Source organism: Trachypithecus francoisi, unplaced genomic scaffold (genome assembly GCF_009764315.1).
Source record: "Trachypithecus francoisi isolate TF-2019V2 unplaced genomic scaffold, Tfra_2.0 Lachesis_group17, whole genome shotgun sequence".
In the NCBI taxonomy this organism is placed as follows: domain Eukaryota; kingdom Metazoa; phylum Chordata; class Mammalia; order Primates; family Cercopithecidae; genus Trachypithecus; species Trachypithecus francoisi.
This window is the reverse complement of record NW_022681462.1, coordinates 13,562,490-13,589,640: the sequence shown is the minus strand read 5'-3', so window position 1 is coordinate 13,589,640 and position 27,151 is coordinate 13,562,490. Positions and strand designations below refer to the sequence as shown.

Here is a 27,151-nt window from a genome sequence, read left to right as displayed (position 1 = left end):
TTCTATTTCTGCAAAAACAGATACTGGAATTTTGATATAATTGCATTGAGTCTGTTGGTCACTTTGGGTAATATTGACATCCTAACAATATTAAATCCTCCAATCCAACTTCAGTACTATGTTGAATAGATGTGGTAAAAGTGGGTATATTTGTCTTGTTGCTGATCTTAGAGGAAAAGTTTTGAGTATTTCACCACTGAGTATGATGAATGGTGGGTTTTTCGTATATAGATTTTATTGTTGAGTTAGTTTTCTTCTACCCTAGTTTGTTGAGTGTTTTTATCATGAAAGGATGTTGAATTTTTGTCAAATGCTTTTTCTACCTCAATTGAGATGGTTATGTGGGTTTTTCTACCTTTATTCATGTTATATCACATAAATTAATTTTCATATGTTGAACCATTCTTGCCTTCCAAGAATAAATCTTACTTGGTCATAATGTATAATCCTATTAATATGCTACTGAGTTCAGTTTGCTAGTATTTTGTTGAAGATTTGTGCATTAATGTTGATGAGGGATATTGGTCTATGGTTTTGTTATTTTTTTTTTTGTATTGTTTTTGTTCAACTTTTGTAGTATGGTAATACTTGCCTTCTGGAATGAGTTAGGAATTAGTATTATTTTCTCTGTAAGTGTTTGGTAGAATTTACCAGTGAAGGTATCAGGGGTAGGGCTTTTCTTTGTCAGGACATGTTTGATTACTGACTCAATCTCATTATTTCTCAGTCTATTTAGATTGTCTACTACTTTCTGATTTATTTCTAATAGGCTTTCTGTTTTTAGTAATTTGTCCATTTCACCTAGTTAGCCAATTTGTTGGCATAAAATTGTTCATTGTACTATCTTATCCTTTTTATTTCTATAGAATCAGTAATAATGTCCCTACTTTCAGTTTTGATTTTAGTAATTTGAGATTTTTCTAGTTTTTTGTTTGTTTGTTTGTTTGTTTTTTAGGTAATTAGATACAGGTTTGTCAATTTTGTTGACACTTTTCAAATAATTTTTGGTTTACTAATTTTTTTCTACTGTTTTTCTACTGTCTATTTTGTTGATCTCTGCTCCAATATTTATTATTTCCTTTTCTAGCTTTGGGTGTAGTTTTTTTTTCCTTTTTCTAGTTCCTTAAATTGTAATCCTAGGTAGTTGGTTTCAGATCTTGCTTTTTAATGTAATCCTTTATAAGTATAAATATCTCTTTACCATTACTTTCACTGTGTCAGATAAGTTTTGATATGTTGTGTTTTTATTTTTATTTGTCTCAGCATTTTCTAATTTCTCTTGTGGTTTCTTTTTAAATGTGTTAGTTGTCTGAGAGTGTTATTTACATAATTTCCAGAAATTTGGGGGTTTTTAAGTTTTACTTGTGTTATTGATTTGTAACTTCATCCCATTGTGATGGGAGAAGATACTTTGATATCTATCTTTTTAAATCTATTGAAACTTAGTTTATCCTAGAAAATGTCTTATATAGACATGAGAATAATGTGTATGTTTTGAAGAAGAATATTTGTACTACTTGTATTTGTACAAGTAGTTGATTTATTAAGTCTTCCATTTCCTTCTGTCTGGTTTTCTTGCAATTATTAAGAATGGGTATTGAAGTCTTCAACTACTATTGAAGAGTATTTCTCACTTCAATTCTGTTTGGCTTATTTTAAGAGACAGGGTCTCACTATGTTGCTCAGACTGGACTTGAACCCCTGGTTTTGTGCAATCCTGCCACATCAGCCTCCCAAGTAGCTGGGATTACAGGCATCCACCACCGTACCCCACCTGTCAGTTTTTGCTTCATATATTTGATGATATGGTATTACGTACATAAATATTAATTATTGTCATTTTTCTTGCCATATTTAAATTTGCATTAATATATGCCATTTTTTAATGTTTTTAAATTTTACATTCAGAAGTACATGGGCAGGTTTGTTACATGGATACACTGAGTAACGGTGAGGATTGGGCTTGTGGTGTACCCATTATCCAAATAATAAACATTGTATCCAATAGGTAAATTTCTAACCCTTACTCCTCTACCAACTTTGGAGTCCCCAGTGTCTGTTATTTCCATCTTTATGTCCATGTGTACCCAATAGTTAGCTCACACTTAGAGAACATGTGGTGTTTGATTACCTCAGTTATTACACGTAGGATAATGTTCTCAAACTTCATCCATGTTGCTACAAAGGACATGATGTCATTCCTTTTTATAGATGAACAGTATTTCATGGTGTATATATACCACATTTTGTTTGATTATACTTTAAGTTCTTGGATACAAGTGCAGAACATGCAGGTTTGTTACATAGGTATACACGTGCCATGTTGGTTTTCTGCACCCATCAACCCGTCATCTACATTAGTTATTTCTCCTAATGCTATCTCTCCTCTCGTCCCTCACCCCCCGACAGGCCCCAGTGTATGATGTTCCACTCCCTGTGTCCATATGTTCTGACTGTTCAGCTCTCACTTATGAGTGAGAACATGTGCTGTTTGGTTTTTTGTTCCTGTGTTAGCTTGCTGAGAATGATGGTTTCCAGCTTCATCCATGTCCCTGCAAAGGACATAAACTCATCCTTTTTTATGGCTGCATAGTATTCCATGGAGTATATATGCCACAGTTTCTTTATCCAGTCTATCACTGATAGGCATTTGGGTTGGTTCCAAGTCTTTGCTATTGTGAATAGTGTTACAGTAAACATACATGTGCATATGTCTTTATAGTAGAATGATTTATAATCCTTTGGGTTATATCCAAATGGGATATATACCCAGTAATGGGATTGCTGGATCACATGTTACTTCGAGTTCTAGATCCTTGAGGAAGTGCCACACTGTCTTCCACAATGGTTGAACTAATTTATGCTCTCACCAACAGTGTTAAAACATTTCTTTTTCTCCATATCCTCTCCAGCATCTGTTGTTTCCTGAGTTTTTAATGATCACCATTCTAAATGGTGTGAGATGGTATCTCATTGTGGGTTTGATTTGCATTTCTCTAATGACCCAGTGATGATGAGCTTTTTTTCATATTGTTGGCTGCATAAATGTCTTCTTTTGAGAAGTGTCTGTTCATATCCTTTGCCCACTTTTTGATGGGGTTGTTTTTTTTTTCTGGTAAATTTATTTAAGTTCTTTGTAGATTCTGGATATTAGCCCTTTGTCAGATGGATAGATTGCAAAAATTTTCTCCCATTCTGTAGCTTACCTGTTTACTCTGATGATAGTAGCTTTTGCTGTGGAGAAGCTCTTTAGTTCAGTTAGATCCCATTTGTCAATTTTGGCTTCTGTTGCTGTTGCTTTTGGTGTTTCAGTCATGAAGTCTTTGCCCATGCCTATGTCCTGAATGGTATTGCCTAGGTTTTCTTCTAGGGTTTTATGGTTTTAGGTCTTACATTTAAATCGTTAATCCATCTTGAGTTAATTTTTGTATAAGGAAGGGGTCCAGTTTCAGTTTTTCGCATATGGCTAGCCAATTTTCCCAACACCATTTATTAAACAGGGGATCCTTTCTCCACTGCTTGTTTTTGTCAGATTTGTCAAAGATCAGATGGCTGTAGATCTGTGGTATTATTTCCGGGGTCTCTATTCTTTGTCATTGGTCTATATCTTTGTGTTGGTACCAGTACCATGCTGTTTTGGTTACTGTAACCTTGTAGTATAGTTTGAAGTCAGGTAGCATGATGCCTCCAACTTTGTTCTTTTTGCTTAGGATTGTCTTGGCAATGAGGGCTCTTTTTTGATTCCACGTAAAATTTAAAGTAGTTTTTTTCTAATTCTGTGACAAAAGTCATTGGTAGCTTGATGGGGATAGCATTGAATCTATAAATTCCCTTGGGCATTATGGCCATTTTCTTGATACTGATTCTTCCTATCCATGAGCATTGAATGTTTTCCCTTTGTGTCCTCTCTTATTTCCTTGAGCAGTGGTTTGTAGTTCTCCTTGAAGAGGTCCTTCACATTCCTTGTAAGTTGTACTGCTAGGTATTTTATTCTCTTTGTAGCAATTGTGAATGGGAGTTCACTCATGATTTAGCTCTCTGTCTATTATTGGTGTATGGGAATGCTTGTGATTTTTACACATTTGTTTTGTATCCCAAGACTTTGCTGAAGTTGCTTATCAGCTTAAGGAGATTTTGGGTTGAGATGATGGGGTTTTCTAAATATACAATCATGTCATCTGCAAACATGGACAATTTGACTTCCTCTCTTCCTATTCGATTGTCCTTTCTTTCTCTCTTGTCTGATTGCCCTCACCAGAACTTCTAACACTATGTTGAATAGGAGTGGTGAGAGAGGGCATCCTTGTCTTGTGCTGGGTTTCAAAGGGAATGCTTCCAGCTTTTGCCCATTTAGTATGGTACTGGCTGTGGGTTTGTCACAAATAGGTCTTTTTATTTTGAGATATGTTACAGTAATACCTAGTTCACTGAAAGTTTTTAGCATGAAGTGATGTTGAATTCTATGGAAGGCCTTTTCTGCATCTATTGAGATAATCATGTGGGTTTTTTCATTGGTTCTGTTTATCTGATGCATTACGTTTACTGGTTTGCATATGTGGAACCAGCCTTTCATCCCAGGGATAAAGCTGACTTGATCATGGTGGATAAGCTTTTTGATGTGCTGCTGGATTCGGTTTGCCAGTATTTTATTGAGGATTTTTACACTGATATTCATCAAAGGATATTGGACTGAAATTTTCTTTTTTTGTTGTGACTCTGCCAGGTTTTGGAATCAGGTTGATGCTGGCCTGCCTCATAAAATGAGTTAGGGGGGAGTCCCTCTTTTTCTATTGTTTGGAATCATTTCAGAAGGAATGGTACCAGCTCCTCTTTGTACCTCTGGTAGAATTCAGCTGTGAATCTGTCTGGTCCTGGGCCTTTTTTGGTTGGTAGGCTATTAAGTATTGCCTCAATTTCAGAACTTGTTATTGGTCTATTCAGGGATTTGACTTCTTCCTGGTTTAGTCTTGGGAGGGTGTATCCAGGAATTTATCCATTTCTTCTAGATTTTCTAGTTTATTTGAGTAGAGGTGTTTATAGTATTCTCTGATGGTAGTTTGTATTTCTGTGGGATTAGTGAAGATATCTCCTTTATCATTTTTTATTATATCTATTTGATTCTTCTCTCTTTTCTTTATTAGTCTGGCTAGCAGTATATCTATTTTGTTAATCTTTTCAAAAAAAATCCAGTTCCTGAATTCATTGATTTTTGAAGGGTCGTTTGTGTGTCTATCTCCTTCAGTATGCTTTATGAAGTTCTTGTGCTATGTTTTTCATCTCTATCAGGTCATTTATGTTCTTCTCAAAACTGGTTATTCTAGTTAGCAATTCCTCTAACCTTTTTTTCAAGGTTCTTAGCTTCCTTGCATTGGGTGAGAACATGCTCCTTTAGTGCAGTGGAGTTTGTTATTACCCACCTTCTGAAGCCTACTTCTGTCAATTCGTCACACTCATTCTCCATCCACTTTGTTCCCCTTGCTGGTGAGTTGTGATCCTTTGGAGGAGAAGAGGCATTCTGGTTTTTGGAATGTTCAGCCTTTTTGCTCTGGTTTTTCCTCATCTTTGTGGATTTATCTACCTTTGGTCTTGGATGCTGGTGACCTTCGGATGGGGTTTTTGTGTGGACATCTTTTTTGTTGATGTTGATGCTATTCCTTTCTGTTAGTTTTCTTTCTAATAGGTCCTACTGCAGGTCTGCTGGAGTTTGCCTGAGTGTCACCAGCAGAGGCTGCAGAACAGCAAAGATTATTGCCTGTTCCTTCCTCTGGATACTTCGTCCCAGAGGGGCATCCATCAGATGCCAGCCGGAGCTCTCTTGTATGAGGTGGCTATTAACCCCTGTTGGGAGGTATCTCCCTGTCAGGAGGCACGGGGGTCAGGGACGCACTTGAGGAGGCAGTCTGTCCCTTAGAGCTCAAGCGCTATGCTGGGAGCTCCACTGCTCTCTTCAGAGTTGGCAGGAAGAAATGTTTAAGTCTGCTGAAGCTGTGCCCAAAGCCACCCTTTCCCCCAGGTGCTCTGTCCCAGGGAGATGGGAATTTTATCTATAAGCCCCTGACTGTGGCTGCTGCCTTTCTTTCAGAGACGCCCTGCCCAGAGAGGAGAAATCTAGGGAGGCAGTCTCGCTACAGCAGCTTTGCTGAGCTGCGGTGGGCTCTGCCCATTTTGAACTTCCAGGCAGCTTTGTTTACACTGTGAGGGGAAAACTGCCTAATCAAGCCTTAGTAATTGTGGATGCCGCTCCTCCCACCAGGATCGAGTGTACCAGGTGGACTTCAAACTGCTGTGCTGGCAGCAAGAATTTCAAGCTAGTGGATCTTAGCTTGCTAGGCTCCATGGCGGTGGGATCCGCTGAGCTAGACCGCCTGGCTCCTTGACTTCAGCCCCCTTTCCAGGGAAGTAAACGGTTGTGTCTCATGGCATTCCAGGCGCCACTGCAGTATGAAAAAAAAAAAAAAACTCCTGCAGCTAGCTTGGTGTCTTCCCAAACAACCGCCCGGTTTTGTACTTGAAACCCAGGGCCCTGGTGGTGTAGGCACCCAAGGGAATCTCCTGATCTGCAGGTTGCGAAAACCATGGGAAAAGCGTAGTATCTGGGCCGAAATGCACCCTTCCTCACAGTATAGTCCCTCATAGCACAGTCCCTCACGACTTCCCTTGGCTAGGGGAGGGAGTTCCCCAACCCCTTGTGCTTCCTGGGTGAGGTGATGCCCCACCCTGCTTCTGCTCGCCTTCCGTGGGCTTCACCCACCATCTAACCAGTCTCAATTTGATGAGCCAGCTACCTCAGTTAGAAATGCAGAAATCACCCGCCTTCTGTGTTGATCTCACTGGGAGCTGCAGGCTGGAGCTGTTCCTATTCAGCCATCTTGCCAGCCAACCATATATCACATTTTTTAAATACAGTCGACCACTGATGAAGACTTAGGTTGATTCCATGACTTTACTATTGTGAATAATACTGCAATAAACATATGAGTGCAAGTGTCTTTTTTATATAATAATTTCTTTTCCTTTGGGTACATCCCCAGTTGCGGGATTGCTGGGTTGAATGGTAGTTTCATTTTTATTTCTTTGTAAAACATCTATAGTGTTTTTTATAGAGGTGGTACTAATTCACATTCCCACCAACAGTGTACAAGGGCTCCCTTTACTCCATATCCTTGCCTGTATCTGGTTTTGTTTTTTTGTTTGTTTGTTTTTGACTTTTTACTAATAGCCATTCTGAGTCATGTAAGATGAAATGTGTTGTTTTAATTTGAATTTCTCTGATAATTAGTGATGTTGAGCATTTTTTCATATGTTTGTTGACTGCTTATATGTCTTCTTTTGAGAAATGTCTATGTCTTTTGCCCACTTTTAATGGGATTGTTTGTTCTTTTCTCTTGCGGGGTTGTTTACCAAGGCCTTCTTTAGCATCCCCATTGCCCCAGAGAGTCAAGATCAATTTGCATTCATCTGGGAAAAGACAACAATGCATCTTTACTGTCTTGCCCACAGTGTTTTCTTAGCCCCACTGTCTGCTGTGGCCAAAGGCCCTCCAGCCTCAGTCAGTGGACCACTCCAGAGGGGTATGTATTTTCCATTATACTGATGATAACATGCTAACTTCTGAGTCTTTTTGTAGCTTAGAAACTGCCGCCCCCACCTTGCTGTCTCACTTGACCTACAGAGGGACAGTGGGTGGTCAATACAAAGTCCAGGGTCCGGGTGTATCAAATGCCTGGGTGTCATCTAGTGGGGTGAGACTAAATTTATTCAGTCTACTATTATAGAATAAGGTACAGGCCAACCCATATCCTACCACACCAGAGCAGTAGCAAACCTTCTTAGGCCTTCTAGGGTATTGGTTTCCTTTTATTTCCGCATTTGGTACAATTCCTTAGGCCCCTAGATGGCTTAATCAAGAAGGAGGAACACTGGAACTGGTCCACAAGAGAGGATGTGGCCTTGAACAAGCTAAAATCGCAGTGAAATAAATGCAGGCCTTGGAAGTTCTAGTGCAGGGATAGACTTGTGAATTGGAGGTAGCCAGTTACTCTGAGGGGCTTGGGTAGGGCCTGTGGGAAACACACGGACATATACATGTGCCTCTAGGATTCTGGTCCCATCTATTGAAGTGACTACTTTGGGGTGTATACCCTGACCCCACTCAGAAAACTGGCTTCTGATTTTGTGGCCCTCACCCAGGAACTGACTTAGAACAAGAAGACAGCCACCGTTGTAAAATGGCGGAGACTAAAACAAAATATTGCCATATGTTTACAGGTCATGTTCCCAAGGACATGAAACAAGATGGAGGCCTGTAGCCAAGTTTGTTACTGATCATTTTGTTGGGCTGGCTTGAACAGCAGTCTTATGGGGTCCTAGGTCTGCATCCTAACCTAAGGTACCCTTTCTTCTGACAGAACCATACAGAAAGACACACAAAGCACACCAGATTGTCTACAACTTGAGACCAACCTCACAAATCCTTTTTCATTAAAACTTTACAGAGAATATTAGCAACTATCCTTATTTATCCCTTTTACCAGTTTGCACATGGAGAAAGACGCCAAAAGCCCAACTGGTAAGAAATTTTTACCCTTTTGTTGGCATATCAGGCTTCTGGGTTCCCTTCCTTCTAGCTTAAGTCTAAACCAAGCATATTAACGGTTGGCAAATTAATTTTTCCCAAGTTGGAAGAACATTATAAAAGAGAAGCCATTTTAAACCATGAAAGAAGGAAAAACACCATAGAAAAGTTTGGTAGTTTCAATTAGGGTTGTGAACAGTTATTTTCTATTCCTACGGGAAATGGTGTTTCCCTATTTCTTCCCCTTTCCTATTTTCTCTTTTGGCCTACTATAAGTGACATACTGCTCATCTTTGATATTCTCTGATGCTTGCAGAGCTGCCTGCTTCTCAGCTGTGGTTAGAGTTTGGCTTAGGAGCTGCATAACATCCTTCTATGAGAGGTCAAATACCTGAGTTAAAATTTTGGAAAGCTTCTATATACCTATCAGAGTCGTCAGAAAATTGACCTAAGTCTCCCTTTATTTGCCTAAGGTCCTGTAATGACAAGGGAACTTGAAGGGGCCCCAAATGAGGGGGATCATCAGGTGGTTCCCTTGGAAGTTGCTTCTCTGATTTTGGAGAATTATTCTCTTTGGGCCTGCCTGATATGATTGCTAAAAGCACTAGGTTGATTTTGTAATACTTGCAAAGATCTAGTAAAAAGGCCATGCCCTTGTGCAAAAGAAAATAAGCTGCTTTTTCTTTAAAATCTCAGGGTGAAAGAAGCCCCAGTGCTTCAGAATTCACTCCAAGGGAGTGCAGGCTTAAGATAGTACCCATCTAGAAAGAAAAGTGAAAGAAAAAAAAAAGGTATCCCTTTGTCTCCTTCCTTTTGGTGTTACTCAGGATAGAGAGGAAGACAGTGGGGGCGTCCCCCCCTGCTGTTTTCCCTCTATGGTTCCTGGGTCCTGACACCTTGTTGAACATGCTGCCCATGGTTGCAGGTGTGACCCCCAGCCATGGGACCGGAGGAACTAAGAGATTGGGATTAGTCATGCTCACCCAGGTGGCTCTAGTTCTCTGCCTGTGATTTCCCTTTGACTTCCTAGATTTGTGTGACCTGCCTGGCTCCCTGAAAAATTGATCTCCAGAAAAACTACATAATAGTTGGGCAAGGCCACTTTAATGGAGGCGGTCTGCTAGATTGAACTTCGTATCCTGCTATTATGGCCCATGCTGAAGCGTTTACCCATACTGAATGGTTCCTGTTAACTTCTAAACTTAAAATCCCCTTACTAATTAAGTACCACTCTAATTGGAGGCAGAATAGGTGCCTTAAAAGAACGTAGGGACCGAATGGCCATTTTCCTGCCGATGGGACAGGATCAATACTAAAATTTGGCTTTGGAGGATATTTTAACCCAATTGTTGAAGGCAGAATTTTCCCAATTAGCAAAGTGGCATAAAGCCTGGTTTCTAGTAGAGAGGCTCAAAAAGGGAAGATAATTGGGAGGCTAGGATATTTTGGTGAAGGACTGACAATGTGACTCATGGATCCTTGTTCCACTAGGTGGCACTGTTGACCTTGAAACACCATTTGCTCTCTAGACCAAGGGCAGAGTGACCTTTACATGCCATGTGCTCTTCAGACCAAGGACAGAGAGAGACCTGGAAATGCCACATGCTCTCCAGACCAAGGGCAGAGAGAGACCTGGAAATGCCATGTACTCTCCAGACCAAGGGCAGAGAGAGACCTGGAAATGCCATGTACTCTCCAGACCAAGGGCAGAGAGAGACCTGGAAATGCCATGTACTCTCCAGACCAAGGGCAGAGACCTGGAAATGACATGTGCTCTCCAGACCAAAGGCTAAGAGAGAGACATTCACTGTGGTGGGGGAAACCCTCTGTTCCTAGAAAATCACAAAGACATCTTCCCTTGAAGCTACATCCCCAGTTACTAGACATTCTCTGATCTTGCCAAACAAGATTACTTCCCTGAACTGTAAAACTTCTCGCATATTTCATACACAGGATAAGAGATATAAGGGTTGCAAACAGGAAAGGAGGAAATTATGATAGGAAAGTTGGGGATCCTGTTGCTGATACCCCATCACAGGGCAGTTAGAGGCTGAGGTCAGTCCAGAAGCCTTTGGGTAATACCGGGTGGCAGCCCTGGCCAGAAATCTTCAGTTGCCCCAGGACTTCTCCCAGTCCCATGTGACAACTAAGTCCTCCATGAAAGGTCTAAAATGGAGGCTGAGAGTCTCAGAATGAAAGGACAGAGTTGGAGTTCGCTCCCCTCTACTCACCATTTTGTTGAATGTTGTACTTGGTATCCCAGACAAGGTGCCCATTATGAAGTGGCTACGTTGTCTGCGTTATAAACCCTGGGGCTCATTGTCATGCGCCAGGAAAATTTAGGACACAGACATACATGAGGAGTTTAGGAATGGAGGTTTAATAGGTAGAACAGAAGAGAGAAACAGCTACCTCCATAGAGGAAGAGGTCTCCAAGTGGAAAGGGCCAGCTGGTGGTCAATGCACCAAGTTTTATAGTCCAGTTTGAGGAGGTGGTGTCTGATTTATAAAGGGCTTATAGATTGGTTCCATCAGGTATGATGTTTACATAGCAAGCTGGGAAGGCTGGTCCTCCCAGGGCTTTCCAGTTGATCCGTGCCATCTTATCTGTTCCTTAACAGCACACGTGCCTGGTAGAGAAGGGAAGATGGAGCCGCCATCTTGAAAATGTCTAGTCCTTAGTTCCTGCCGGCATTCATCCATGTAAGCTCCCAGCTTTGCAGGCTGTTCTTTGTTAGAAAATGATTTGAGGCTGCTTTTTATTAAACAGAAAAGCCTTTCCAAGGATTCCCATGTCCTTGCTATCTGCCTAAGTGATTTCTTTTGAACTCCTGTGTCACTATGGAAGGGAACTGGAGTTAAATGTAATGTCACAGAGCAACAACTCTGTGCTACATATTACGCCTTGTGAGTTGAGGACATTACAAAGAGGGTCTCAATGCTAGTATACACCCCGTACCTCACAGCAGGTTGGCTGAAGGGTACCTTCCAGAAACCAAAGTCTAGGAATGCCCAGACACAGACTGGCCAAATGGCAGGCCTACCTGCAACAGAGGAGCACCATGAACTAATTGCCCCTTGGTTGCAGAGCTCCATGTGATGCTTGGACCTGTCACCTATGTTACAGCTGAAAACAGTCTTCAGTGGAGAATGCTGGGCCTCCACAAATCCCTTCCTTTATACAGTAGGGCCAAGGTCCAATTCCTAACCAGGCCTGGTACACAGATGGCTCATCATGATGCAGGCCTTGCACCTGGACAGTTGTGGCCACTCAGCCATCCACTGATAGTATCTGGTTTGATACAGGTGAAGGACATAGTAGCCAATGCGTTGAGCTGTGGGCAGCTTGGATGGTCCTCCTTCATAAGCTGGATCCAGCAGTCCTATGCACTGACAGCTGGGCTGTCTTTAAGGGACTCACAATGTGGCTACTATAGTGCAAAACACAGGATTGGTCAATAGCAGCCTGCGCCCTTTCAGATGCTGACATGTGGAATGGCGTTCTCCACGCATCCAGAGGATGCATGTAACAGTCTACCATGTGGATGCCCACATTTCATCTACACCACCTGGAAATCAACAGGCAGACAAGCCTACCCTATATTCACTTCCTCAAGGAAGTACCCACAAGAAGATGTGGCTTACTGGGTACATAAAAAGACAGGACACTGGGGACAACATACCTTTTGGGCCATAGTGAAAATTGAGGACTACCACTATGATATAAAGATATGGTACTCATCTATAAGCAATGTCCTACCTGTGCACAGAAACACCCCAGGCCCTTTCCACACAATACTGAACAGATAGGCCAGGGCTGGACCCAAGTGCAACGGTGGCAGGTAGACTACATAGGACCTTTGCCTCTATGTAATGGCTGCCAAGGAAGCCAGTAATGGCTCAGCCCAAATCCCAAAACCTCAAAAGTAAGGAAGCCAAGAGTGTAGCCTCCCATCTGTGGCTGAAGGCCCAAGAGCCCCTGGCAAACCACTGATGTAAGTCCAAGAGTCCAAAAGCCGAAGAACTTGGAGTCTTGAGAGTGGGAAGCATCCAGCATGGGAGAAAGATAAAGGCAAGAAGACTCAGCAAGTCAGCTTCTTCCACCTTCGTCTGCTTGCTTTCTCTAGCCATGCTGGGAGCCAATGGGATGGTGCCCACCCACATTGTGGGTGGGTCTTCCTGAAGGTGGTTCTTCCTCTCCCAGTCCACTAATTCAAATAATAATCTCTTCTGGCAACACCCAGAAACAATACTTTGCATACTTCAATCCAATCAAGTTGTCAATATTAACCATCACAGATGGCTATCCCCACAGCAATGTAACTGATCCCTTCAAATAACCAAAGATATATGGCTGGGTGGCAGTATAACTCTCTCCACATGGGGGCCTACTCCTCCCCTTGGGGATTGTTATGGGTCATGGTACCCACAGCTGGCCTTACTTATGCTCTTATTGGATGGGTATATGCACCTGGTGGCATCCTTGTCCGTATGCATTGTGTCCCGTTTAGATACATGCATTCCTATTCACTGGAAGAGTGTAAACTTCAGGTACTGCCAGGAGCATGCATCCTGGCGGTTTTACCCTTTGGCCATTTTTTCTCCCCAAGTGGCAACAATAGATATAGATAGAGCCACAAGTTGAGGCTAAACATATGGCTGCAGCCATTAATGATACCAACCATGCTATTCTTCTTCTTACTGAAGAGACCACCCAAATCAGACACATTACTTTGCAAAATGGCATGGCCCTGGACATCTTAACTGCTGCTGAGGGTAGAACCTGTGCATTAGTTAAAAACTGAATGTTGTGTATATATCCCTGATTACTCTCACAATGTAACTAGGCCCTGTGGGTCCTAAATACCAGTATTTAGGTCTACCCTGTGCATTATATTATATAGTGTATATTATAATAACACTATAGAATCTCTGTCTTACACCCCTATAACAACATGGTTAAATCAACTTCCAAGAACTTAGTAGAACTTTGTATCCAGTGAGATTGTTATTATATTTGTTACTATTTTTTGTTGTTGTTGTTTGTATTGCTGCCGTAGCATCTGGCTGAAATGCTCCTCCACATACCTGACCCTAGGAGAATGATAGAAGAAATGGCATGATAAGAATGTGAGGGCCATTCAAGAGTATGTTAGGGTGGAGTGTATGGCACACACACCTGACAGCAATAATTTAAGCATACCCTGAGAATGATCCTATTGTCTTACGAGAATGTGTGTCTGGAGTCCTAAGCTAAGGAATCCAAGAGTGAACAACTTGAGGATCTATTCCATATTTACGGAGGACATCTGAACCCCCAGCCCATCCCTTGGAATGCAGGCCATACAGGGAATTAATGCCCTTTGTTTTGGCCAATTGGAGGCTGCTAAGTGAAAATGCTATATAAACCACATGCTTTTTACAAACGGTAATAGTTCTCCTGTCCAACTCACCACCTCTGGACCATCCTTTTATGTAAGTTCCCTCACTAAATGCTATGCCTCGTTTGCTGACTCTGGATCTCTTCTTCAGCCTCTCAGACATGGTGCCATCCTTAGTGGAGTCAGTAGGCATCCAGAACAACAGCAGTCAGATAATGTGATGCCTTCAGCTTTGTTCTTTTTCCTTAGGATTGCTTTGGCTATTTGGGCTCGTTTTTTATTCGATATGAACTTTAGGATTGTTTTTTCTAATTTTGTGAAATGACATTGGTACTTTGATAGGAATTCCATTGAATCTGTAGATTGCTTTGGGCTTTATGGTCATTTTAACAGTATTGATTTTTCAAATCCATGAGCATGGAATGGTTTCCTTTTTTTTTTTTTATCATCTGTGATTTCTTTTATCAGCATTTCTAGCTCTCTTTGTAGAGTTCTTTCACATCCTTGGTTAAATATATTACCAGGCATTTTAATTTTTATGGCTATTGTAAATGGGATTGATTTCCTGATTTGACTCTTAGCCTGAATGTTATTGGTTTATAGAAGTGCTCCTGATTTCTGTATGTTGATTTTGTATTCGGAAATTTACTGAAGTCATTTTTCAAGTCTAGAAGTCTGTTGGAGGAGTCTTTAGGATTTTCTTGGTATAAGATCATGTAATCAGTGAATAGAGATAGTTTGACTCCTCTTTTCCTAGCTGGATACATTTTATTTCTTTCTCTGGCTTGATTGCTCCAGCTAGGACTTCCAGTATTATGTTGAATAGTAGTGCTGAGAGTGGAAATCCTTGTCTTGTTCCTGTTTTAACAGGGAATGCTTGCAAGGCTTCTCCATTCAGTATGATGTTTGCTGTGAGCTTGTCATAGATGGCCGTTATTATTTTCAGGTATGTTCCCTCAATGCATAGTTTGCCAAGGGTTTTTATCATGAAAGGATGCTGGATTTTATCAAATGCTTTTTTATTTTTATTTTTGCATCTATTAGATGATCATATGGTTTTTGTTTTTAATTCTGTTTATGTGGTGAATCATATTTATTGATTTGTGAATGTTGAACCATCCTTGTATCCCTGGAATAAAGCCCACTTAATTGTGAATTACCTTTTTAATATGCTGTTGGATTTGGTTTGCTAATATTTTGTTGATGATATTTACATCTGTATTTATTAGGAATACTGGCTTGTATTATTAGGAATATTTGTTGTGTCTTTGTATGATTTTGGTATCAGGATGATACTGGTTTTGTAGAATGAATTAGGGAAGAATCCTTCCAACTTGATTTTTTTTTTTTTTTTGAGATAATTTCAGTAAGATTGGTACCAGCTCTCCTTTGTATATCTGATAAAAGTAGTCCATGAGTTCATCTGGTCCTGGACTTCTTTGTTGTTGTTGCTGTTGCTGTTGGATGATTTTTTTATTACTGATTCAATTTCAGTACTCATTATTGATCTGTTCAGGATTTCTATTTCTTCCTGGTTCAGTCTTGGGAGGATGTATAGGAATTAATATATTTCCTCAAGGTTTTCTGGTTTATGTGTGTATATATGTTCATAGTAATCTCTGATGACCTTTTATATTTCTTTATTATCAGTTGCAATTTCACTGTTATCATTTCTGATTGTACTTATATAACATTCTTATTTTGATCTCTTGTAACCTTTTTAAATTTAAAGTCTGTTTTTTTTTCTGAATATTAGTATTACCATACCTGTAATTTTGGTTACTATTTGCATGGAATATCTTTTTTTTCGTCTTTTCATTTGTAATCTATTAAAGTCTTTGGATCTATAGTAAATGTCGTACAGACAGCATATGGTTGAGTCAGTTGTTATCTATTCTGTTAATATGTCTTTTCATTGGAAGTTTGATCCATTTGCATTAAAATTACTAATACAGAGGGCCTTCTGTTATTTTGCCTGTCGTTTTTCATACCATACAGCTTTTTTTGTCCCTCATTTCTTGGATTACTGTCTTTTTCATGTTTGGTTGATTGTTTTTGTAGTGAAATATTTTTTTTCTCTCTTCAATTTGTGTATATTCTATAGCTGTTTTCTTTGTGGTTATCATGGGGATTACATTTAAATATCCTAAAATTATAAGGCTATAATTTGGATTTACGCTTGCTTAATTTTTAGTAACACGCAAAAACTCTGCTCCTCTATGCCCTTTTCGGTTTTTAATGTCACAAAACTACTTTGTTACAAGTTGTTTACTCTATAATATAAACTAATAATTCTTTTAAATGTGTCTGTATCATATAAAATATAAAATGTGGTATTACCAACCAAAGTTACAGTAATGCTAGCTTTTAGACTAATAATTTTTTAAATGTATTAGTATCTTAATTTGTATAGAGAGCAAAAAGTGGAATTTTGAACCACTGTTACAATAATGCTAGCTTTTATAATATACCTGGTAGTTACTTTTATTGAGATTTTTTTTTCTTTATATGGCTTTGAGTAGCTGTCTAGTGCCCTTTTGTTTCACCCTACAGGACTCCCTTGCACATTTCTTGCAGGCAAGGTCTAGTGGTAATGAACTCCCTCAGCTTAGGTTTATCTGAGAATTTCTCAATTTCTTCTTCACTTTTGAAGGACAGTTTGCCACATATGGGATTCTTGGTTGACATTTTTTTTCTTTCAGCACTTTTTTTTTTTTTTTTTTTTTTTTTGAGACAGTCTTGCTCTGTCGCCCAGGCTGGAGTGGAGTGGTGTGATTTCAGCTCACTGCAACCTCCACCTCCCAGGTTCAAGTGATTCTCCTCCCTCAGTTTCCCAGGTAGCTGGGATCACAGGGGCCTGCCATCATGCCCAGCGAATTGTGTGTGTGTGTTTTTAGTAGAGAAGGGGTTTCCCCCTGTTGGCCAGACTAGTCCTGAACTCCTGACCCCAAGTGGTCCGCCTGCCTCGGCCTCCCAAAGTGCAGAGATTACAGGCATGAGCCACCACACCTGACCTCTTTTGGCACTTTTATCAGCCTGGTGCTTTCTTACCTCCAAAGCTTTTGATGTGAAATCTTCTAGTAGTATTACTTAGGGGCCCTTTTATGTGAAAGATCACTTCTCTCTTTCTGCTTTCAACATTCCCTTTGTCTTTGTCTTTTGAACATTTAATTATAGTGTGTCTCACAGTGGGTTTATTTGAGTTCATCTTACTTGGAGTTCATTGAGCTTCTTGGATGTTTGTATTCATATCTCTCATCAAATTTGGGGAGTTTTTAGCCATTATTTCTTTTAATATTTTCTCTGGCACTTTCTCTTTTCCTTCTGGAACTCCCACAATGCATATGTTGATCAGCTTGATGGTAACCCTCAGGTCCCTTGTCTATTCACTTTTCTTCAATCTTTTTTCTTTTTGTTCCTTCGGTTGATAATGTTTATTGTCCTGTCTTCAAAGTTCCTGATTCTGTTTCTGTCTGCTCAAATCTGGCTTTCAAATCATCTTGTCATTATATTTTCCAGCTCAAGAATTTCTTTTTGGTTTGCTTTTAGCTTTTCTTTTTATTGATGTTTTCATTTTGTTCATTCACAATTTTGACTTTCCCCATATCTTCCTTTAAGTCTTTAAGCATATTTTAGACAGTTGTTTTGCAGTCTAGTAGGTCTGCCATCAGGTCTTTTTTTTTTTTTTTTTTTTTTGAGGGACAGTTTCTGTTTATTTTTTCCTCTTAAAATAGACCATACTTTCCTATTTCATTATATGCCTCATGATTTTTTGTTGCTGAAAACTGGACATTGGAATCTAATAACATGGTAACTGAGAATCAGATTCACATCCTTCTCCAGAGTTTGCTGTTTTTTATTATTGTTTTAGGGTTTTTATAATTGTTTTAGGCTGACTGTGGGCCAAAGATTATACTAAGGTGAATGTTAAGGTCTTCTCAGGCCTTGTCCAAAACTATACTTTTCCTGCACTTGGAATGTGTGGTAACTTTGTAATTTTCCCCATATATGCAGTTGCATTTAAGTGTCCTAGTCTTTAATGTTTGGTTCCCAAAAGGGCAACAAAGAAAAATGAAGGGGGTAATGAGAGTACAGCTCTTTAAATCTCTAAGTCACTTCAGGCAAGGAGGAAGGGTTTGCAACAATGAGGAGTGAGGTGCAATGAGGGGTGAGGTACCCTGTCTCCCTGTCTGCACCTCTGCAGTCAAAAGCATCAATTCACAGAGCACAGAACCCCTATATTTTGCCCCCCGCTCGTTCCAGCCAGCTGACTGCCAGCTGCTCTGGAAGGTGTGCACAGTTGCCCACCATACAGCTGGGGAGGTGGATGGGTGACAGATACTGTGCTAAGAGCTGAAATTGATGAAAATTAACTGCAATTTACCATCCAAGCCTTTCCCTAAATGTTGCAAGCCTCAATAGACCCCATAGTTCCAAAACAATTACATCAGACAGATTCTGCCAATGTAATTATTATTTAGGTTCCAGATTCCTCGTGCTTCCTACTCTGTCATCTTCCCAGAGATCAGTGTTCAGAATTCAGGGATGATAAGGGATCTAAAATTTGTGATATATCAGAAAGGGGGAATCTGTGTGAAGAGGTGAGACCCAGAAGTCTTTATTGTTGTCCCCTTTGGGTCCTTAATGGAGAGCTAGACTACAGGTAGACAAGGCATAGCAAAAAGTCACTGCTGTGAGATTAAGGGCTAAATGGAGATGCTAGAGTTTTCACAGTTCTGAGAAACACTGGAATTCTGACTCATCCAAACTTAAGCAACCTCACTGGGCATTTATATAAAATCCCACATTCAACATGTCTTATATTGACTAAAAACAACAAATTCAGCAATTTATTGTTCTGTTGTGAGAGTTTTTAAAAAAATAAAACTGTTACGACAGAAAATCCAGCTGCATTAAATGATGATAATGTTGATATCCTTCTCCATAATCCTCATCCTGATAATTCTATTACAGGGTTATTTTGTGGTCTTTTTAAACCTTCTCATAAATTCATTATGGAAACTAAAAGAGCCAACTTTCAAATTGCTAACAAGATCTTTCCATTTCCTCTTTGGTCCCTTCCCTCCCCTCCCCTCCCTTCCCCTCCCCTCCCCTCCTCTCTCCTTCTCTTCCCTCCCTCCCTCTCTCTCTCTTTCTGTCTCCTCTCTCTCTCTCTTTCTTTCCTTTCCCTTCCCTTCCCTTTCCTTCCCTTCCCTTCCCTTCCCTTCCCCTTCCTTCCTTCCTTCCTTCCTTCCTTCCTTCCTTCCTTCCTTTCTTCCTTCCTTCCCTCCCTCCCTCCCTCTCTCTTTCTCTCTCTCTCTCTCTCTCTCTCTTTCTTTCTTTCTTTCTCTCTTTCTCTCTCTCTCTCTTTCTTTCTTAACAGAATCTCACTCTGTTGCCCAGGATGGAGTGCAATGGCGCAATCTCAGCTCGCTGCAACCTCTGCCTCCTGGGTTCAAGTGATTCTCCTACCTCTCCCTCCCAATTACCTGGGATTACAGGCATGAGACACCATGCCCAGCTAATTTTTGTATTTTTAGTAGAGATGGGGTTTCACCATGTCAGCCAGGCTTGTCTCAAACTCCAGGCCTTAAGAGATCTGCCCACCTTAGCCTCCCAAAGTGCTTGAATTACAGGTGTGAATGACCATGCCCAGACTCCTCTTTGCTTTTCATTTCCCTAGATTTGTAATCCAAAAGTCAGAGACACAAAAACACCATCACTATGGAGACATTAATTTGCTTTATTCTTCCTTCTGTTTGACAATGAAAAATAAGTCTGTGTAGCACACATAAAACTGTAATTGACACTCTTGTGCAGCTGCCATTGGGTCTTTCTCATAAGAAATTACATTAGCCTTCCTTTTAATGTGTTCTGGGTAATAAGTCATCAGAAATGTTCAAGGATTTTCAAGGAATGATCAACATAATGACTGAAAAGATAGGGTTTCTCAGGAGAAACATAGAAACTGTACGTTTTTTTAAAAGCAAAATAGAAATTCTAGAAGTAAGAAATATAAAATCTGCAATGAAACATTTATTTCGTAGAAGATTGGACATAATTAAGGGTCAGTGAACTTAAAGATAGATCAGTAGAAAGTATCCAATCTAAAGAAAACAAAAATATTTCAGAAAGTGAGCAGAGTCTCAGTGACTTATGGAACAAAATCAAATCGTCTAAAATACATGTAATTGGAGCTTGGTGAAAAGCATTGGCCTACAGATGCAAAAATCTCAGTGAATTCCAAATATAAGAAATCAATACCTAAGCATACCATATCTTGGCACAGCATAGACAAATTACTTAAAACTAGTGATGAGGGATAAATCTTTAAAATACCCAGGAAACAAAAAGTTATATCTTTAAAATGCCCAGGAAACAACAAAGAGCAACTGCTAATATGAATTATGACTGACTTCAAATCAGAAACAGTGATGCCAAAAGATAATGGAACAGCATCATCAACATGATAAACAAAACTAAAACTCTCAACTCAAAATGTTATATCCAGTAAAAATCATCCTTAAGTGAGGGTGAAATAAAGATACTTTTAAATTATTGAAATTAAATTGAAATTAGCAGCAGCACTACCAGAAAAGCTGAAGGAAGTTTTTCAGATAGGACAAAAATGATACCAGGTGAAAACTTGGCTCTACATGAAAGAATGAAGAGTCCTAAAAATCATAAGCATGTGGACTAATATTAAGTCTTTCCTCCTTATTTTAAAATTTCTTCAGAATATAATTATTTAAAGCAAAAGTAATACATTGTGATAATTATGTCTACATGAAATGAATAACAGCAACATCAGAGGAGGGGGTAAATGGAATTATATTATTGTAAGACTTGTGCCTTTTAACTGAAGTAGTACAGTATTAATTCTAGGTAGACTGTGATAAGTTAAAATTGCATATTATGGTGCCTAGAGGATTTTTTAAAAAATGTAAATAGGTATGTTGTTTTAAAAAGTCAAAAGAGGAAATTTTAAAATACTTTTAAAATATTCAATCCAAAAGAAGACAGAAAAGGAGGACAAATAGAAAACAAATAATAAGATGTTACACTTAACCCCAAATATATTAATAAATAACGACTTTAAGTTCAAACTGGATGGATACTCAAAAAGCAGACACGAAGTTTTTCTTAAAGTTGGAGTTTGTCAGACTGGATAAAAAGCAAGACCTAATTATGTTCAGTGTATAAGGGAAACACTTTAATTATTATGACACAAATACATTGAAAGTAAAAATGTGAAAAATACATATACTGCACACAGTAAATATAAGACAAAGTGACTTCAAAAAGAAAGAAAGTATCACCAGAAATAAAGAGAGACATTATAATGACAAAAGTTTAATTAGGCAGACATGACAATCCTAAAGAAGATAACTGAGCTTCAAATGCATGAAGCAAAAGCCGACAAACCAAAAAAGAAATAGATAAATATAATAATTCATAGAACATGTCAAAAAATCATGAATATATAAAATATGTGAACCAACTTGATCTGACATTTTTTGAACCTGTATCCAACAACTGCAGAATACACATTCTTTTCAAATCTACATGGCATATTCCCTAAATATAAACTGTATCCTGGTTCATAAAATAAAGCTCAATAAATTCTGGGAGATTGAAATATGACAACAAAGGAATTAAATTACAAGTCAATTACATCCAAATATATATGAAGTTCCCAAATACAAAGTAAATAATACTTCTCTAAAAAGATCACGGATTAAAGAAGGAATCACAAGAGAAAATGGGAAATATTTTGAATTGAATTTTAAAATGAGAACATAATATATCAAAATGTGTAGGATGATTATAACATGTAGCATAAAATAAGGCACCATGACTTCATAATGATACAAGTAAATAAATCCAACTAATAAATATAAAAGTAAAGATAGAATTAGAAAATGACAATTTGGCAAACATCATAGTGATAATTTTCTAAGACAAGAATCCATAATGGATGCTATAACTGGTGAGAAAAAGTTTCATGAAAAACAGGATATTTACATAGCCTCAAAATATTTTCTCATGAAATATCTATGATTTACAAAGGGAAAAGGAATAACTTTGCAGTGGAGAAGGCTGGCAGATGCCCTGTGAATCAAGTAATCAAAATTTATATTTATATCACCAATAATGGAAGAAATAAAAGTAATTTGTCACCTCATATATTGCAATAAGAACACAACATCCTTTCCATGGTATTCTTGAAAAAAAAAAAAAAAAAAAAAAGGCATAACCTGAATCTGGTCATGGGGAATATCGATTGAACCTAAATTGAGAGACATTCTAATAACCCGCCTATAGTCTTCAAAAATGCTAAGTTCATATAAGAGAAAGTAAGATCAAAGAAGTATTCTGGATTAAAGGAGACTAAAGAAACATTACAACTAAATGCATCAAGAAATGGATCTTTGTGATAGGAAGGACATTATTCGAACAACTGTTGAAACTTCAGTGATTAAGTTTGAGTAATTATATCAGTGTTAATTTCATGATTTTATTGGTTTGATTGTGGTTATATAAGCAAATGTCCTAATTTGTGGAAAATAAACACTGAAGTATTCAAGAATGTGTTGGCAACTTACTCTGAAATGGTTCAGAGAAAAAGTGATCTTTGTACTGTACTTGAAACTTTTCTGTATCTTTGAGATTACTTTAAAAATATAAATTTTCACTTATCACAGATCTAGACTCTACTATTACATGCGTTCTCTCAATAGATGCTGTGTGGTTTGGAAGTCGATTTGGCCACAGAAATGCTGCTTTTAATTCTTTGTCTTTAGGACATTATTCTGCTTTTGAAAATTCAGGTAACCTCTCCAAACTCATTATTACTGTGCCATAAAAGCTACTCATTTTACTTACTCATTGTGGCATAAAAGCCACCCAAGATTGCCTCTCTGGCTTCTTGTTGGATGGCATGAGGATGAGTATGCCTTCTGAACATTCTTATGTTGGCATCCCTAATTACCTTGGCCATTGGCGCAGGTCCAGTTGGAATGTCAACTGTGCCATCTGATAATGCTATAAAAAGACCTATAGCTGCTGCTCTCCAGCCATCTGTGCCTTCCCTTGGCATGATACTGTTGGGTAGTTTGTCTTTCATTGGCATGATTTTTGTAGGATGGCTTACATCTGCCACTCCTAGGCACTTGCTTGGTGATCAAGTTGACATAGAATTGCTTTGTTGGCACTGTTTTTATATAGAGGAGTTTTGTACCTGCTAACTTCTGAAACAAGACTTACCATTTATTACATACCTTATAATTGCAATTTTAAATATTATGATTATAAACTCGTTTTTGCCTCTGTTGACTCAAACCTAGCTTGGACTTTCAAGTTTAAATTCTCCCAATTGGAACTCTCCCTTCAGAAGAATTAACTACTAAATGAAATGTACTTCTGTTTTAAGATATTAGATTGAGTGTACACATAAATCTCTTCTACTTCTGTGCCAAATCTCCGGAAATGATGGAAGATGCATGTGTATGTGTGTGTGTTTTTAAAAATTTATAACTGGAATCCAAGACAAGAAATTCTATGGACCACAGTTTCTGAGGAATCTATTGAAAACTGTAAAACGGAATGAAATAGAAGAACAAAGCATAAACCAAAATGTCAAGAGGTGAAGACTGCTACCAAAATTGGGAGGAGCACCAAAAAGTTCTTCATGCCCTGAGGAAAGGGATATTAGGAATAGGAAAGTGTTCCTGGGCAAGCAAGGATGAATAATTAGGGTGTTACAACAGGAAGAGTAGGGTGAGTGAGTGGAGACAAGTCAGAATAAGTGGATACTGATTAAACCCTAGGTATTTTTAGAAAAACAAGTTGATATGAGTATGTTGAAAACTTAAGGATATTCAGCCAAAAAAAAAAAAAAAGAATGGATGGTGTCATGGACTAATTATATTCACCCTTCCTCAGTTCATATGTTGAAGCCCTGACCTTCAGTGTGACTATATTTGGAGACAAAACCTTTAAAGGAGGTAATTAAGGTTAAATGAGGCCATGAGGATGGGCCCCTCATCCAGTATGACTGGTGCCCTTACAAGAAGTAGAAGAGACACCAGCAATGTGTGTGCACAGAGGTAAGACCATGTGAGGACACAGCAAGAAGGTGGCCATCTGCAAGCCAAGGAGAGAGGTTCAGGGAGAAACCAAATCTGCCAGTTTGACAATGAATTTCCAGCTTCTGGAACTGTGAGAAAATAAATTTATGTTGTTTAGGCCACCCACTCTGTAGTATTTTGTTATGACAGCCTTAGCCAACTACATACATGGTATAACTTTATAACTAGTAAATAGGAAAAACACAACAAAGAAAATTTGATAAAAAATGTAGAAGCAAATAGAAAATAATCAAAAGGAAATAGTTAAAGGTATGGTAAGAAACCACAGAATAAGCTTGCTAGAATGTCTAAACATCATTAATTATAATAAATGTAAATGAATTAAATTCACTTGTTGAAAATCAGTGACCACAAGATTAGATTTTTAAAATATCCATGTCACACGTGTCCGTGTGAAGAGACCACCCAACAGGCTTTGTGTGAGCAACAGGGCTGTTCCTATTTCACCTGGGTGCAGGTGGGCTGAGTACAAAGAGAGAGTCCGCAAAGGGTGGTGGGATTATCATTAGTTCTTATAAGTTTTGGGATAAGCGGTAGAGTTAGGAGCAATGTTTTGCCGGCAGGGAGTGGATCTCACAAAGTACATTCTCAAGGGTGGGGAGAATTACAAAGAACCTGCTTAAGGTTGGGGGAGATTATAAAGTACATTGATCAGTTAGGGTGGGGAAGAAACAAATCACAATGGTGGAATGTCATCAGTTAAGGCTATTTTCACTTTTGTGGATCTTCAGTTGCTGCAATCCATCTGGATGTATACGTGCAGGTCACAAGGAATATGATGGCTTAGCTTGGGCTCAGAGGCCTGACAATCCAGATATATATTACATTTAAAAAATTTAAAAATTAGCTGAGTGTGGTGGCGTGCGCCTGTAATCCTAGCTACTTGGGTGGCTGAGGTGGGAGGATTGCTCGAGCTGAAGAGTTTGGGGCTGCAGTGAGCGATGATTGGGTGAGCGATGATTGTCACTGCCCCTCAGCTTGGGTGACAGAAAGATCCTATCTAAAAAAAAACAAAGAGAGAAAGAGAAAGAGAAACTTGTTTTATGACCTTGTGTTATTATTGAATGTTCCATGTGTACTGAAAAGAATGTGTATTTTGCTCTTGCTGGGTGTTGCTCTTTAAATGATAATTAGGTCAATTTGTTAACAGTGTTAAGTCTTTATATCCACTGACTTTCTGTTTGTTCCCTCAACTACTTAGAGAGGAGTGTTTAAATGCACTTTATCTTAGAATTGTGGATTTCACTACTTCTACTTTCAGTTCTTTCAGAGTTTGCATCAAATATTCTAAAGCCATTGACCTTCTTTTTCATGAAATGACTTTTTCCCCTAATAATAGTTATTGTTCTGAAGTTTACTGGTCCTTTATTAATATAGGCATTTCAGCATTATTTTGATTGGTGTTTGCATTATATATCTTTTTTCATTCTATTATTTCTAACCTATCTTTGTCTTTAGAGTAGGTCTCCCATAGACAAAATGTAGTTGATTCCTGCTTTTTCATCTAGTACAATACTCTCTGGGGTTTTATTTTTGGACTTTTTTGTTTTTGAGACGGAGTCTCGCTCTGTCACTGAGGCTGGAGTGCAGTTGCACGATCTCAGCTCACTGCAAGCTCCACCTCCCGGGTTCACACCATTTTCCCATATCAGCCTCCTGAGTAGCTGGGACTACAGGCACCCGCCACCATGCCCGGCTAATTTTGTTTTTGCATTTTTAGTAGAGATGGGGTTTCAGCATGTTAGCCATGGTGGCTAAGGAGATGGTCTCGATCTCCTTACCTCGTGATCCGCCCACCTCGGCCTCCCAAAATTCTGGGATTACAGGCATGAGCCACTGTGCCCGGCCTTATTTTTGGACTCTGTAGGCCATTTTCATTTAATGTTATTATGTATTTTGATTTAAACCTGTCATCTCGTTTTTTTGTCATACCTGTTCTTTGCCTTTTCCTCTTTTTTCCTTTTTTGGTACTTTTGAATTAATTTTTTTTGGGGGGGGTATTCCAATTTACCTTCTAGTTTGTTTTATTAGCTATACTTCATTTTAAAATTTTTATGTTTGTGTATGTCCATGTGCAAATGCTTGTTCTAGGGCTTAAAATATAGTGGTCCCCTCTTATTACCAGCAGCTTCACCTTCCATGGTTTCAGTTACCCACAGTCAACTGCAGTCCAAAAATACTAAATGGAAAAGAAAATTCCAAAAATCAACAATTCATTTTAAATTGTGTGCCATTTTGAGTAGCATGATGAAATCTTGTGTTGTCCTGCCCCATCCTGCCCAGGATAAAAATCATCCCCTTCTCTAGCGTATTCATACTTTATACAGCTACCTGCCCATTTGTCACTTAGTAGCCATCATGGTTACTATATCAACTGTTAAACTATTATAGTACTTGTGTTCAGGTTACCTTTACTTTACCAAATTATGGCCCCAAAGCACAAAAGTAACAATTCTGACAATTCAGATATACCAAAGAGAAACCTTTTTAAAGTGCTTCATTTAAATGAAAGTGCGCAAGTTCTCAACATAATAAGGAAAGATTAAAAATCATATGCTGAGGTTGCTAAGATATATGTTTAGAACATTTTCTGTCCATGAAATGGTGAAGAAAGAAAAATAAAACCATGCACAGTATATATAGGATTCAGTATTATCCATGCATTCAGGCATCCACTGGGAACAGGTAAGGGGGGACTACTGTATACATGTTTAAGTTATAACCATCTGCTTTCAAATAATATACCACTTAATGGATAGTGTAAGAACATGACAACAGTATATATTCATTCCTTCTATCTTCTGTGCTATTGTTACTCATTTCACTTTTATATATAATACATGCCATAATACATTGAAACTGTTTTTGCTCCTAGTTTTTAATGTAAAAAAAAAAAGTCTTATGTGTACCCATGTATTTACCATTTTGGTACTCTTCATTCCTTTATATCATTCCAAGTATCCGATATATTTTCTTGGGTATAAGGTTCTAAATAGTGCTGGGTATAAGGAATTAGAGACAAAAAGTCACAACCCCTAATTCCA

General features: G+C 38.7%; 1 protein-coding gene across 6 annotated transcripts in view; it reads left to right on the top strand.

Moving 5' to 3' along the window:
• The window catches only part of WDPCP (WD repeat containing planar cell polarity effector), a 493,313-nt gene that overhangs the window by 302,643 nt on the left and 163,519 nt on the right, over positions 1 to 27,151 (top strand). Inside the window, exons 14-15 of one of the 6 annotated variants that reach the window (XM_033239212.1) lie at positions 7,406 to 7,571; positions 11,197 to 11,278. The exons of the other annotated variants lie outside the window; for them this stretch is intronic. Of the exons in view, the coding sequence (XP_033095103.1) occupies positions 7,406 to 7,571; positions 11,197 to 11,240 (210 nt within the window). The 3' untranslated portion in view covers positions 11,241 to 11,278. The remainder of the gene's footprint in view (positions 1 to 7,405; positions 7,572 to 11,196; positions 11,279 to 27,151) is intronic. 6 annotated transcript variants of the gene reach the window in all.